Source organism: Pararge aegeria, chromosome 12 (assembly GCF_905163445.1).
Source record: "Pararge aegeria chromosome 12, ilParAegt1.1, whole genome shotgun sequence".
In the NCBI taxonomy this organism is placed as follows: domain Eukaryota; kingdom Metazoa; phylum Arthropoda; class Insecta; order Lepidoptera; family Nymphalidae; genus Pararge; species Pararge aegeria.
This window is the reverse complement of record NC_053191.1, coordinates 1,124,531-1,137,702: the sequence shown is the minus strand read 5'-3', so window position 1 is coordinate 1,137,702 and position 13,172 is coordinate 1,124,531. Positions and strand designations below refer to the sequence as shown.

The 13,172-nt window shown below is 34.7% G+C and overlaps 1 protein-coding gene across 2 annotated transcripts in view; it reads left to right on the top strand.

Moving 5' to 3' along the window:
• Positions 1-12,365, top strand: part of LOC120628026 — a 28,328-nt gene extending 15,963 nt beyond the window's left edge. For both annotated transcript variants that reach the window (XM_039896210.1, XM_039896211.1), the window contains exons 5-11: positions 668-789; positions 1,645-1,865; positions 2,538-2,670; positions 4,865-5,017; positions 5,975-6,146; positions 7,545-7,631; positions 8,648-12,365. In XM_039896210.1, coding sequence (XP_039752144.1) covers positions 668-789; positions 1,645-1,865; positions 2,538-2,670; positions 4,865-5,017; positions 5,975-6,146; positions 7,545-7,631; positions 8,648-8,740 — 981 coding nt within the window. In that variant the 3' untranslated portion in view covers positions 8,741-12,365. The remainder of the gene's footprint in view (positions 1-667; positions 790-1,644; positions 1,866-2,537; positions 2,671-4,864; positions 5,018-5,974; positions 6,147-7,544; positions 7,632-8,647) is intronic.
• The last annotated feature ends 807 nt before the right edge of the window (positions 12,366-13,172 follow it).

Sequence of the window (13,172 nt, the reverse complement as noted above, 5' to 3'; positions counted from 1 at the left end):
ATCTCGTACAGAAAACACAAATATTTTATATATGCAAACAAATACTTTACACTTTTTCAGGGTTTATGGAACTGTCTCTATATCACTCTCGCCTGTAAAAAAAATACGACGGACCCTTTAATGTAACATATACAACGTGAATTACGAAATAATACAGATGTATGCACAAGTATATTTCATAAGGAATCATCCTATAAAAATATTACTATAATTTTTAAGTGTTTACTTGTGACAACCCTATTAAAGACAAAAGACCGACACGCTCATAGTACGTACGCTACGCGACGCGTACCCAATAAAGTGACAGGAGTGTTATGATTTTAATTTTGCATGCCATGTCGGGGCTTTACTGATTAAGTGAGGCTAGCTATTATAGACGGCCGATTGGCGTAGTGGGCAGCAACCCTTCTTTCTGAGTCCTAAGCCGTGGGTGTTTTTCAGTGTCTGGGTTGTTTATATGTACATTATAAGTATTTATGTATCCTATTCATAAAAATATTCATCAGTCATCTTGGTACCCATAACACAAGCTACGCTTACTTTGGGGCTAGATGGCGATGTGTGTAGTGTCGTAGTATATTTATTTGCTTACTATTTAGTTTCTAGATGTTTTTTTTTTTTAGAATAAGCTTTGTAAATAAATAAATGAATAAAATATTTGTTGCAGATTAATAAAACGCTCACCGCCGTTGTCAGAGGCTGCTTCAACAAGAAGGACTCTCACAGCGTCGGCTTTGTGGTTCGCTGGCTTGAGGAGCACTGCCACAGACTTATATTCCCTGTACACAGGTATAGTAGGCGTCGTACAAAACTACGTATATTAATTCCTAATGTATTTTTTTGTGCTGCTTTTTATGCTATTTATTATGGTTCTTCAAAATTTCGTGGAATCTTTTTTTTTGGGACAAAAAGTTGTGTATGTTACCCTCGCACTTTTCCATTTATAATATTTTTATAGTGATAGTCCTAATGTCCCGTGTCCGTGGGTAAGGGACCATCCATAAATTACTTTCTAATTTTGTGATGTCACATTTCCAAATCTACATAATAAAAAACGAATTTTGCACTATTAATTATTACTGAAAATATCTGGAACTCTATGAGTGTAAACCGAAGATTCAATATCTATAGGACTCAAGATAATTAAGTTACATTGATTTAATAAAGTTATAGTTTTTGTTTTGTTATTAAAAAAAAATTGTAATGAATATAGAATTAATTTCGGAACATCTGTTTGAATTCAATACTTTCTAAATGTAAAATGTAAACACACCTCTACTAGGGAGGGGGAAGTCTCGCTGTGACCAGCTGTGACAAGGACGGGGGAGGGGTCAAAAAATCACGAAATTTGTGCACTGTGCATTTAAGTAGGAGGTCCATGGTTCGATTTTCAGCAATGGCCATTTTGGAATTTATTATTTCTGAATTTTCTCTGGTCCGGTCCGGTTAGTTACAACCCTACCGACATAGACGGTACGGTACGTCGGCTAAGCGTTTTAGTGTTCCGGTGTGATGTCGCGTAGAAACCGATTAGGGTAATGACTACCATACTCCTTATCAGGTTAGCCCGCTACCATCTCAGACCTTTTCTATTTAGTGGAATAAAAAAACTGTAATTTATGACCTCTGGTTTTTTTTAAACAGATACTGCGTGCACATGCTGGCAACGCGGCACCGCGATATCGAGGCGCGCGTGCAGGGCAACGGTGCTGGTGACGGGCTGGAACTTGGAACACCCGTTCTGGAGCGCTCCGCCTGGGCCAGCGCCGCCGCCCTTTTGCCTGTGTCGGCGGCCTGGCTGCTGGCGGCCACCGCGCCGCCTCTATACAGCCGCCCGCTCAAGCCGCCCACACAACCGCACCCGGGTCAGTACCGCGGGCAAAACAACCAGAGTTACCGACAAACCGCAACGAGCGATGCCGGAGTGGCAATGGTTGGGGATCTGGTGGTCTCCACATTACCAAACTAGATGGCGCCACAAATATCCTGCATCGCGCTAACGAAGTGAAATCGGTCCAGCCGTTTCGGAGCCTATATGGAACATACCCACACACTTTCTCTTTTATATATATAGAAGATTGGTTATTGTGCGGGACGGTCAGCTGATTTCGTTTAGAGTTAATATTTCACCCGGGTCAGTACCGCGGGCAAAACAACCAGAGTTACCGACAAACCGCAACGAGCGAAGCCGGAGTGGCAATGGTTAGGGATCTGGTGGTCTCCACATCACCAAACTAGATGGCGCCACATATATCCTGCATCGCGCTAACGAAGTGAAATCGGTCCAGCCGTTTCGGAGCCTATACGGAACATACCCACACACTTTCTCTTTTATATATATACTAGCGGACCCCAGCGCCATCTGTCGGGTTTATTTGTGAATCTAAACCATCCAGGGTGCCACCCAAACGTATACCAAAAAATTCATTCAAATCGGTCCAGCCGTCTAGGAGGAGTTCAGTGACATACACACGCACACAAGAAATATATTATATATATATAGAAAGATTGGTTATTAATTTTGAATTAGTTCGCAGGCGGCACGAGCGCGTCGGCCGCGTGGCTCGCCCGCCTGGTGTGTGCGCTGCCGTCGCACTGGGCGCCGCTGTACGCGTCGCGCGAGCATGGCCTAGGCGCCAACCGCTTCCTGCACCACACCCTAGCCTACAGGTACAAATTCAAATTCAAATTCATTTATTTCAAGTAGGCCTACTTTATAAGCACTTATGAAATTGTCAAGTATTTTGTAGTGACTCTACCACCGGTTCGGAAAGCAGATTCTAACGAGAAGAGCCGGCAAGAAACTCAGTAGTTGCTCTTTTCCAACATCAACATTTACAATCATTTTGCTATCTTGCGGGAGATGAGAGCGAGGCTGGCTGCTTCCAATCTACCTTGTCATTGAGGAATTCATCAAATGTATAGTAACCTAGCTGTACTACATGCGTTTTTACACATTTTTTAAATGTATGCATTGGTAGGTCAAGTATTTCCTTAGGAATCATGTTGTAAAAGCGTATACTCAACCCCACAAAGGAGTTCTGCACCTTTCGCAGACGATATGCAGATATCACTAATTTATGTCGGTTTCTGGTAAGTCGATTAGTACTTGTGCCGTGAGCGATCGCTGGGTACCCCGCGCCTGGAGCTAAACCTCGTGAGAGACAAGGCGAAATATCAAAATCTGGCAGCCAACCATCACTAGTTTGAGTTGCTCCTACAGAAGAAGATAGGACGCCAATGTTTGTTACAAATCCTTGCTCGGTTCAGAGGTGTTAAAAGGAATACAAAGTCCTAATAGATAATCCATCAAGACAATTTAAAATGATAGCGCTAACAAAATAATAGAAGAATAAATTAAAAAAAACACTAAATAATCAATAATAATAAATCTCAGAATAGAAAAAAAACAAATATTAGTTTCATCATTGAAATGTGAATGTTTGAAACATCAAACGCAAATAGCATACATACAATTTCAAAAAGTAATAAACATCCTAGTGTTTATATACTCTTTGCCTATAAATTAATGCCTTAAGATCAAAAGCACTAGAACCCAGAGCCGTCAAAGTAATTATAACTTTAAATGTTATGCACAAGTGCATGCATTAAGTTTAATTCCGCTTACACTAGGCCTAATAGTAGTCCGACTTTAAGAGAATTTGAAGTGAAAAAACCATTAAATTAATACATAGAAATTTAATCATAATAAGTTGAAAACTGACAAGTAACATACACACAGCGCCCTCTGCCTAAATTTTTTCAGTAATGTTTTCCATTCAAATAATTACTATCGAAAACACAATTAAAATAATGAATTATACGTCACGAACGTGTCAAGGTCATCGGTGACGGGATAAGTTTTTCCCCTATCAAAAATAGCTCAACGCGTTTAATTTAAAAAAGATTTTACAGAAAGTTTGAAAACAAAAGGAGAGAAAAGTTCATTATTTGAGAACCATACATTTTATACAAATTTGTTTAAAAAATCAAAAGATACTTAGAATAATAATTCCGTGTGTCGTCCTAAAATGGCCTACACTTAGCATTTATACTACACCTGTGGTGGAAACATAGCGCTAGTCCGTGGAGCTATACGCAGACGCGGACGGATGTTTAAATGGTTGTATCAATACTCATACAATTACAACTAAATACATATGATTATATGCCACAATACATTAAGCAAAACATGATACACATCTAAATATAAATATATATGTACACAGGAAAAAAGTTTAACATATATTACCACAGGGAATATATAAATATATATATATATATATATATATATATTATAATTTGTGCAATAAAGACTATCTATCTATATATATATGTGACTAGCTGTTGCCCGCGACTTCGTCTGCTTTTGATTTTGTTTTTTGATGTGGCATTAAATTTAGTTGTAGATCTAAAAAAAAATAAAGTATTCAGTGTCTCTAAGCCTTAAATGTGGGGTTTGCTGCTGTCCGCTGGGGAGTTCTGTTCTCTATCTCCAACACAGTTTGGGCAAAATTAAACACATATTATAACCTCTATAGTGCAAAAATAATTATATAAATCGGTTATAATTCGTCGGAGTTATGGTGTAAAATCGTCAAACACTCATCCCCTCTCCCAAAGGAACCGAGCTTAATGTCGGGATAAAAAGTATCCTATAGTACTTCTAACACTTCCAAGAATATGTGTACAAAGTTTCATGAGGATCGGTTAAGTAGTTTTTGCGTGAAAGTGTAACAAACTTACATTGACATTTATAATATTAGTAGGGATTATATGCCATTATATATTTAGCAAAACTTGATACACATCTAAACATAAATATTTACACAGAAAAAAAGTTTGATATATATTATTTTGTCAGGGGGCCCACGCTGATAGTGGTGGAGAGCGCGGCGACGGGCGACGAGGGAGTGGCGGAAGGGCTGACGCTCGTGGTGGCGTCGCCCCAAGAGTGGAAGGACACCCACCAGTACTGGGGCGGGCCCGATTGCGCGCTCATACAGCTCTACCCCTCGTGAGTACCTGCTAATCATTGGCTTACCACCATCGCTTAAAACAGAATTATTATAATATTGTTGACGTTTTGTATACAGGATAATTTTGAAACCAATGCAGTTTTTTTTTGGCGGTTCGTTATCGGTACTAGAACATATTTCCACTAAATGTTTCATGTTTTCTTTTTACCAAAAAATAAGGTAATCATGGCTCCTCTTAATAGGTAACTACCTAAATAAATAATAGCCCACTTACCACCAGGTGAGATTGCAGTCACGGGCTAACTTGTATTGGATTAAAAAACATATATCGTAATGTGTGGCATAGGTAAGGAATGGGTTTTTCAATTCTAATTGTTTAAGTTATTATTATGCTTTATTTTATCGATATATTATACCTGTAACCTTGTGCTTCTTTAATAATTATTTTAAATGACAATGTGAGATGGTAATAACAAAAAAAACAACCGTCTTAGTTTGTTGTGGCCTTCTTTTTAGATTAGAGCGCGTTTGCAACACTCGTAGCTTTACTTTTAAGTTGACGAACTTAGTTATCACCATCAACTCACTTCTATGTCATATTTAACATGTTATGTACGCATCAAAAATGCCATATATGTGCCTATTTTGATACGAAAAGCCATAAATCAAAAGAATAAAGAAATATTTGACTTTGAATTTTGACTATAAAAATTGAACGTAGTAAACAGACAGACAGCAGAAATAAGCATAGCGATAATACTGAAAGAGCTCTGGCTCAAATGTCTCCAATCTGTTTTCTCCTGCTTTTTAAGACCCACATTATGTAGAGTCAGCAGAACATATCTTCTTTAACCTTGAAAACGGACTTGCTTTGGTCTTAGCATATTATTACAACCGATCGTATATCCAAAGACAACCCTTCTTGGGATTGTTTTGCTGTGGTTTAAGAATGTCTGTTTAGTTTTTCCTTTAACTAAAGTTTACTTTGTTTCTAGATTCGCCCTAGTGGAGCACGCTCCAAAGATGATGTACCTAAATTCGTGCATACGCGGCTACCCCAAAGGTCTGAGAGCCGGTTCGGACCCTCGGAAACCCCTGCTGGCCATCAGCGAGGGTTTCGACTCCTTCACCTTCAAGGGTGTGCCCTACCCCCTTAGTGCTATTGAGGTAAATTTCAATTATATGATTAATTAATACAATCTTAATGTTACTTATTTAAGCGATTCTCAAAAGTAGTTTTGACAATTGCAAGAACAAGTGCAAAGGTATTTTATATCTAACTCCTTGATTCCGTGGATGCAGGTTTTGATCCTTGGCAGCTGGAATTTGTGAATTTATAATTTCTGACGTTTCTTTAGTCTTTTCTGGTGATCTAAGAACCCTGCAGCAGCGATTGATAGATGCAGAAGTTAAAGAAAGATCTTTCAAACGTCAATTTTGACAGCAAAGATTGTTTTACGCCTGTCGCAAGCCTTTTGTGATATACGTCATCACCCTACGGATCGCCAAATCATAAAAAAATATAAAATTCAATTATTTCAAGTAGGCCTAATATAAGCACTTTTGAAACGTCAAGTCTGTTGTGTGTAGTGACTCTACCACCGTTTCGGAAGGAAGTTTCTACCGAGAAGAAGCCGGCAAGATACTCAGCAGTTGCTCTTTTCCAACATTGTTTTACAATTTAACAATCTTTGTTCTATCTTGTGTGAGATAAAAGCGGAGCGGCTTGCTTCCAGGCAACCTTGTGATAAAGAAATTTATCAATATTATAGTAACCTCGGTGTGTTTAAATGTGTTTTTATACATTCTTTAAACTTATCTAATGGTAAATCTAATATTACTTTCGGTAGCATGTTATAAAAGCATATACTCAGCACAAAGGTTGTCTGTACTTTCCTAAGACGATTTGCTGATATCACTAATTTATGACCGGCTCTAGTAAGTCGATTGTTTATATCCCCTTTTTTTATATAGATTAATATTTTGTTTTACAAAAATGAAATTATTATAAATATATTGCAAAGCTACTGTAATATATATACCTATTTATTTAAAGGAGATTGCCGGACGTTGTATGGGATTTGGTTTCACATAGTACTTATAAGGTGCCTTCGTGGAATTTATCTCATTTTGGGTTCAATAATTACAATAAATTACCAAAAACATTAAAACTCTAGTTCGCCGGATTTCAGAGTTACAAGCAAATGAAGTTCGTGAATTAAGGTTATTTTTGACACATGCGACACATTTGTTTTTGCGTACACAAGTGACGTACCGTACGTACGTCTTTTGATTTTTTGAGTAGATTTAAAAAAGACGACGGAAATAATAGAGCCACTAATTTATCTCATTAAAAGATTTTTTAACCGTAGAAGTTTAAGGCTTGGTATTTTAGAGGTTTTTCTTTAAAAATAAAAACTCAATTTTTGATACCAATTTTAATGAGGCACCAAACGAAATCGTTTTCCGGCATTCTCCTTTTTCACGGGATTCTTATGTATTTGGATGTCGATGTTGTTTCTTTTAGTTAATTGCATTTTTTGTAACGATTTATTATTTGGTCAGGTGTGGGGTTGCGGGGAGCAGTCACTGAGAGAATCACAGTTGGAAGTCAAGAAATGGCAAGTGAAGGAGGCTGAAAGGCAACGACAGGTACCGATATACGAACACAATAGTTCTCTACGCTTATTTTATGTTATTAGTTTAGAAACGTCAAGTCTGTCTGTTAAAGACTACACCAACATTGGGTAAAAGCAGGCATTACTCTGCGGAATTCCATGATATTAACATTTCTTAAATATAGTTCAACGGATACCATACCACGATAATATTATCGAATTTGTCGATATTTCGACCCCGTTGCATGGATCGTGGCCACGACGGGAAAATCTTAGTTTAAAATCCCTGATATTATATGAAAATTAAGCTTAATTTGTTATACTACGCGAAAAGCACAGAAAAGTAGAATAAGTATGGTGTAATTTATACACATAGGCTGCTTTTTATCCCGACAAAATGTACGTTTCCGGCAGGATTCATGGAAAACTAAAAAAACCGCATACGAAACCGCGGGCAACAGCTGGTGAATAAGATGTAGAATTAGCTGTAGCCCGTTCGTACGGTATTTTACAAATCCCGTGCGAACCGTTTGTTTTCCAGTGATAAATACCCTTTTTTACTCTCCGACCTTTCAACTAACTCTATGCCAAAAACCAAGTTGATTGCTTGTTTAGTTAGGACTTAAAAAGAAGGACAAACAAACAGACACCCTTTCGCATTTATAGTATTCGTATATATATATATATATATATATATATATATACGAATACTATAAATGCGAAAGGGAATATATATATATATATATATATATATATATATACTACGACAATACACACACCGCCATCTAGCCCCAAAGTAAACGTAGCTTGTGTCGCGGGTACTTAGACGACTGATAAATATTTTTATGAATATACATAAATACTTAGAATATACATAATACATATAAACACCCAGAAACAAACATTCATGCTCATCACACAAACATTTTCCAGTTGTGGGAATCGAACCCACGGCCTTGGGCTCAGAAAGCCAGGTTGCTGCAAACTGCGCCGATCGTCCGTCAAAAATATAGATGAATATATAGTATGTATATTTTATGTCATATTCAGGTAAAAATATCAGCGGCAGACTGGATAGAACACCCCGACAGATATCTGCTGGAGCTGGCGGGCCGGCCCCAGTACAACAACTCGTCCAAGTAGCACGGAGCTGGGGCAACTGCGTGCACTCCATACGCGCAAAGAAGCACTGCCTACCCTAAGGCTGCCCACACACACGTCAATATGCTTTACAATATTCTGTATATTGACTATAATATTGCATGTGTGAGGGGCGTATTGAAGAGTTGAAGTATTGGTAAAAAATATTGGCATCATTTATATTGTCAATAATATTGATTAACGGCACGGGTCACCGTCCAAAATGGAAAGAGTCCATTTTGGGAGGTGACCCGTGCCCTGTAGTGAGCTTGAGTTTGACTTTGTGGGGGCGCCTAAGGCTAGTTTCACACGGCATTGTATTACATTCATCGACGTTTTTCAAGTCGAATAATATGTCCACTATATTTTGTACTTACTATAGATTTGAGCATTTAGTACTTAACCCAAAGATGCATTTTATTGTAAAAATTATACCGCCAAAAATTTTAATGTGAAAAAAGCACCAAGTCAAATTTGTTAAAGAGGATGTGAGGGACTGTCGATATTGATATCCAAATGAGTGCCAATTTCTATACAAGTTCATTGAAATCATAGCCAGAGGAATGCGCAACTTTCTTCCACTGTTTTAATAGTTATTTATGCAACTATTACGTAATGAGTGTGTTTAAAATGCCTTATCTTATACAATCAATCTTGCATACAGATGTATTTTCATTTGTATACAAGATTTATAATAATTTAGATAGAAGAAAACAATATTATAATGTAACTACTTAGATTTTGGTGAATATGAATATTTTCATAGAACATCAGTTGGAGTATTCTAAAATCAGATAGTAAATTAGAAAATACTCTCACTGACGTGACATTGTCTACCAACGTTTACTTATTCGATCGTGGAAATGTTATATAAAAGTAAAAGTAGTCAAGAAAATTAAATTTCTAAAGTTATAGTCTATGGTATCGTATGAGCGCCATATAGTAACGACACTGAAAAACAGTTATAAACAAATAAAGATAAAGGAAAGACATTAACCATAGAAAAAAATCGCTTGTGTCGTGTTAAAACTCTTGTTAAAAATACCCTTTTTACGTAACAGTTAAATAAATAATTTCTTTTTAAATAATGCGAATATAATTGTCAGTTATAACCTATTCATTAAAGAAAATAGAGATTGCAATATTGTACGATTGAGATGCTACGTGATTTAGAAATCTATTCTTTAAGAGCGCGAGTTATACAAGTATATTTTGCCTTTATATCAAAACTGTTTCAACTCAAAAAGAAACAAATTAAGAAAAAATCATTTTTAATGATTTATAACTTAAAATAAATTGCTGCAGAAATATTAAGAATATCGCTGTAGACGAAATCACCACAAGGCGGTAGAATCACTAACAAAAAACACAAACAGACAGACTACATCAAATAAATGAATGAATACACTTATATTGTACAATATAATATTCATTCATTCATTTATTTCACGTACCACATAAACATACCGAAAAATTGTATATAAAAAAATTTATTATAAATTTTGAATTTAAACCCGAATCAGAAAATGTGGTAAAAGGGTTATTTTTTTAACAGCTTTAATATACAGGTGCGATTAACTGTCCAATATTAAATAAAATGCAAGCTCAAGAATTAACTTTACGAGTTTCACACATAAATGTATTTACATTAAGGAGCCTGTGCAGCTCAAATCTATTATTAGTAAGTAAATACAATTATAGTTCCAAAAATCCGCATTGTTTAAAAAAATACAGACAATTTAAAAAAAAAACATGCCAATAAACAAAGCTACGACAAATTTTACCTTCCGATCGTACAAAATATAAAATGAAAAGATTAATAACACAACAGTGTTGTACTACTTTTGATGCTCAATGTTTTTCGTACGAAAGCAGCGAAAGCCGTTATAACACGTTATATTTAGTAAGGTAATTTAAAATATATAGGTAGGCCTATTAATATCTCAGATTTTATTTGCGTATTTGTGCATTTGTTATCACATTATTCTAGTGCACAATTAATACTATTATTAAAATAGTTTAAAACTTTTTAAACGAAATTATAATGTGACCTATTTGACATTTTTTTGTATTGACGACATTGATACTTATCGGTCAAGTAACCACGAAGAAAGGTGTGTGAAAATTGTCACAAAATCGAGAACTTCCGCCTTTTTTGAAGACAGTGATAATAAATGATGGAAGTAAATTTACGAAATTGTGTAGTCAAATTTTTGAAATTTAAATGAAATATATTCAAGCACATTAACATGTTAAACGACTTAGTAACCACGGTTCCATCGGTGTACATATTATGCAAAAATCGCATCGAATTGAGAACTTCCGCTACTTCAGAAGTCGGTTGAACTAAATTGAAGAAAATGTTTAGTTAAATTTAGTTACTAGAATATGTTTTGTTAGCCATAATAAAGAGTCATTTATGTTAAAAAGACACACTTACAATTATCAATTAGTTAACTTTATATTTTGACATCACTTTTGGATATTATTAATTTATTTAAGTTCTAAGGTTGATGATTAGTTCAGTTAATATAAATAATTTTTTAATGTTACTTTTATGGACAAAAAGTTTTTCGGAGCATAAGTTGGTATGTCACAAAACAATATGGTGAAATTAAATTTTTAATTAATTAAAGTCAAAACTTTATTCTATTTTTGGTTGACTTAGAATGACATAGAACGCTAATGACGACTAATTTACTCCAATAAAAGTATTTATTTTCAAACATATATGAAAAAACCTGACATCCTTAATTTAAGAATGTGGGCAAACTAAAATGTTGCCCTTCTTATTAATTTATTTCACGTTTCGATCTATTTTTGCCGTTGTAACCTTTACATTTATTAACCAGGCTTAATATTTTTGTAAGACACCTTGTTAAGATAAGGCCACACTATTTTATAAAATTTCTACAAAAAGTTGTGTAAAATAAAGATTTGTACTTTAAAATGTTTGTTAAAAGTCGCGTAACATAAAAATACCACCAAAAATATGAATCCTTGGATGAATTCTTGGAGCAAACCACGAGAAGTTCGTGAATTCTTCATATGAGTTTTACCTATCTAATGAAATCGTTATCATAACTTACTATCTTTGGAAAAAAAATCATATTTTATACTACAAGTAGTAGATTTATGGCGCTAAGCTATTTTTGGATTATTCAAGACACGTGGAAAATATTTTTTTTTAAAGCTAGCAGCGAATTGACTTTTATGATGCTGCAGATCAGGGCAGCTATAATCTTTAAACCCAATAAAATAAATTAAAAAAATCTACAATGCTCTTTTTAAGTGACACTACACAACTATAATATATTGTATCCTAAACTATAATTTTAAAGGTGCTTGTTTAATACAGTAATAATAAGATAGGCAAAATACGAAATATTTTCACTTACTAATTTTATATATATAATATATACATATTTAACATATTAGAAACTTATTATTTGACAGGAATATATTCGGGGAAAACTTTGTGATTCGCCATCAATTAAATTAAATATTATTCTATTTTTGAAATGTTGATTGTTCTTTTTCGTGCCTGTCGATTAAAATGAAATCAGGCGTAAACGTGAAATATTTATTTATTCTGTGACATATCTGTGCTCTGTTTTTTTTTAATATACGTAATTATTAACAACTATTTTAAAATTAATGAATGATTGATATTTATACTATTTTTATATTGTAAAGAAGAATAATTGTAATTATTCTTTTGATTGTAGTTATAGATTTGTTCTAGAGGACCAATTATTTGTTGTGTGTTATTTGTAAAATAAAAAAAAAACCCCATATGCTTTTATACGATATTTTTGCTACCGAAAAAGCAAATTGGCTTCGGATGAATCTAAACTATATAAAAAATTAAGTATATTTCATTAAATTTTATTCTATAAGTTGAAAACTAAATCTAAATAAGAGTTTTTAAATATATATCTGAATAATAGAACCGGCAGGATTCGATCCCGGATGTTTGTTGCGGCAGTTAGAGCGTGATGTTACTGCAGTTACTATGTATCTATCTGGTAAAAATAAAAATCAGTCACCGACGTAAGTAAGACCGCGATATCTGGTAAAGCTCTGGAATCCCGTCGGTTCTCCAATTATATAAGTATTACATATAAGTATTAAAGTTACGACGAACGTTATATTACTTGTTAAATTGATTAAATTGAATAATATGACATAATATAATACTGCTAATATGTTATAATATAACACTTGTTACATAGTATGGACTCATCCTTAGAACAAAGCGATACAATATTATGATTTGATTTATATAACAAGAATATGTAATTTAAAACGCTTTTTATTGTGCATGTTTGTACGTGCAGGTATAACGTAATATTTTTTTAAGTTATTGTAGCCTTGGTACAAGATGTACTCGTTCGCAATCGAGTTTTCGCTTATCACTCAGTGTCATCAAAGT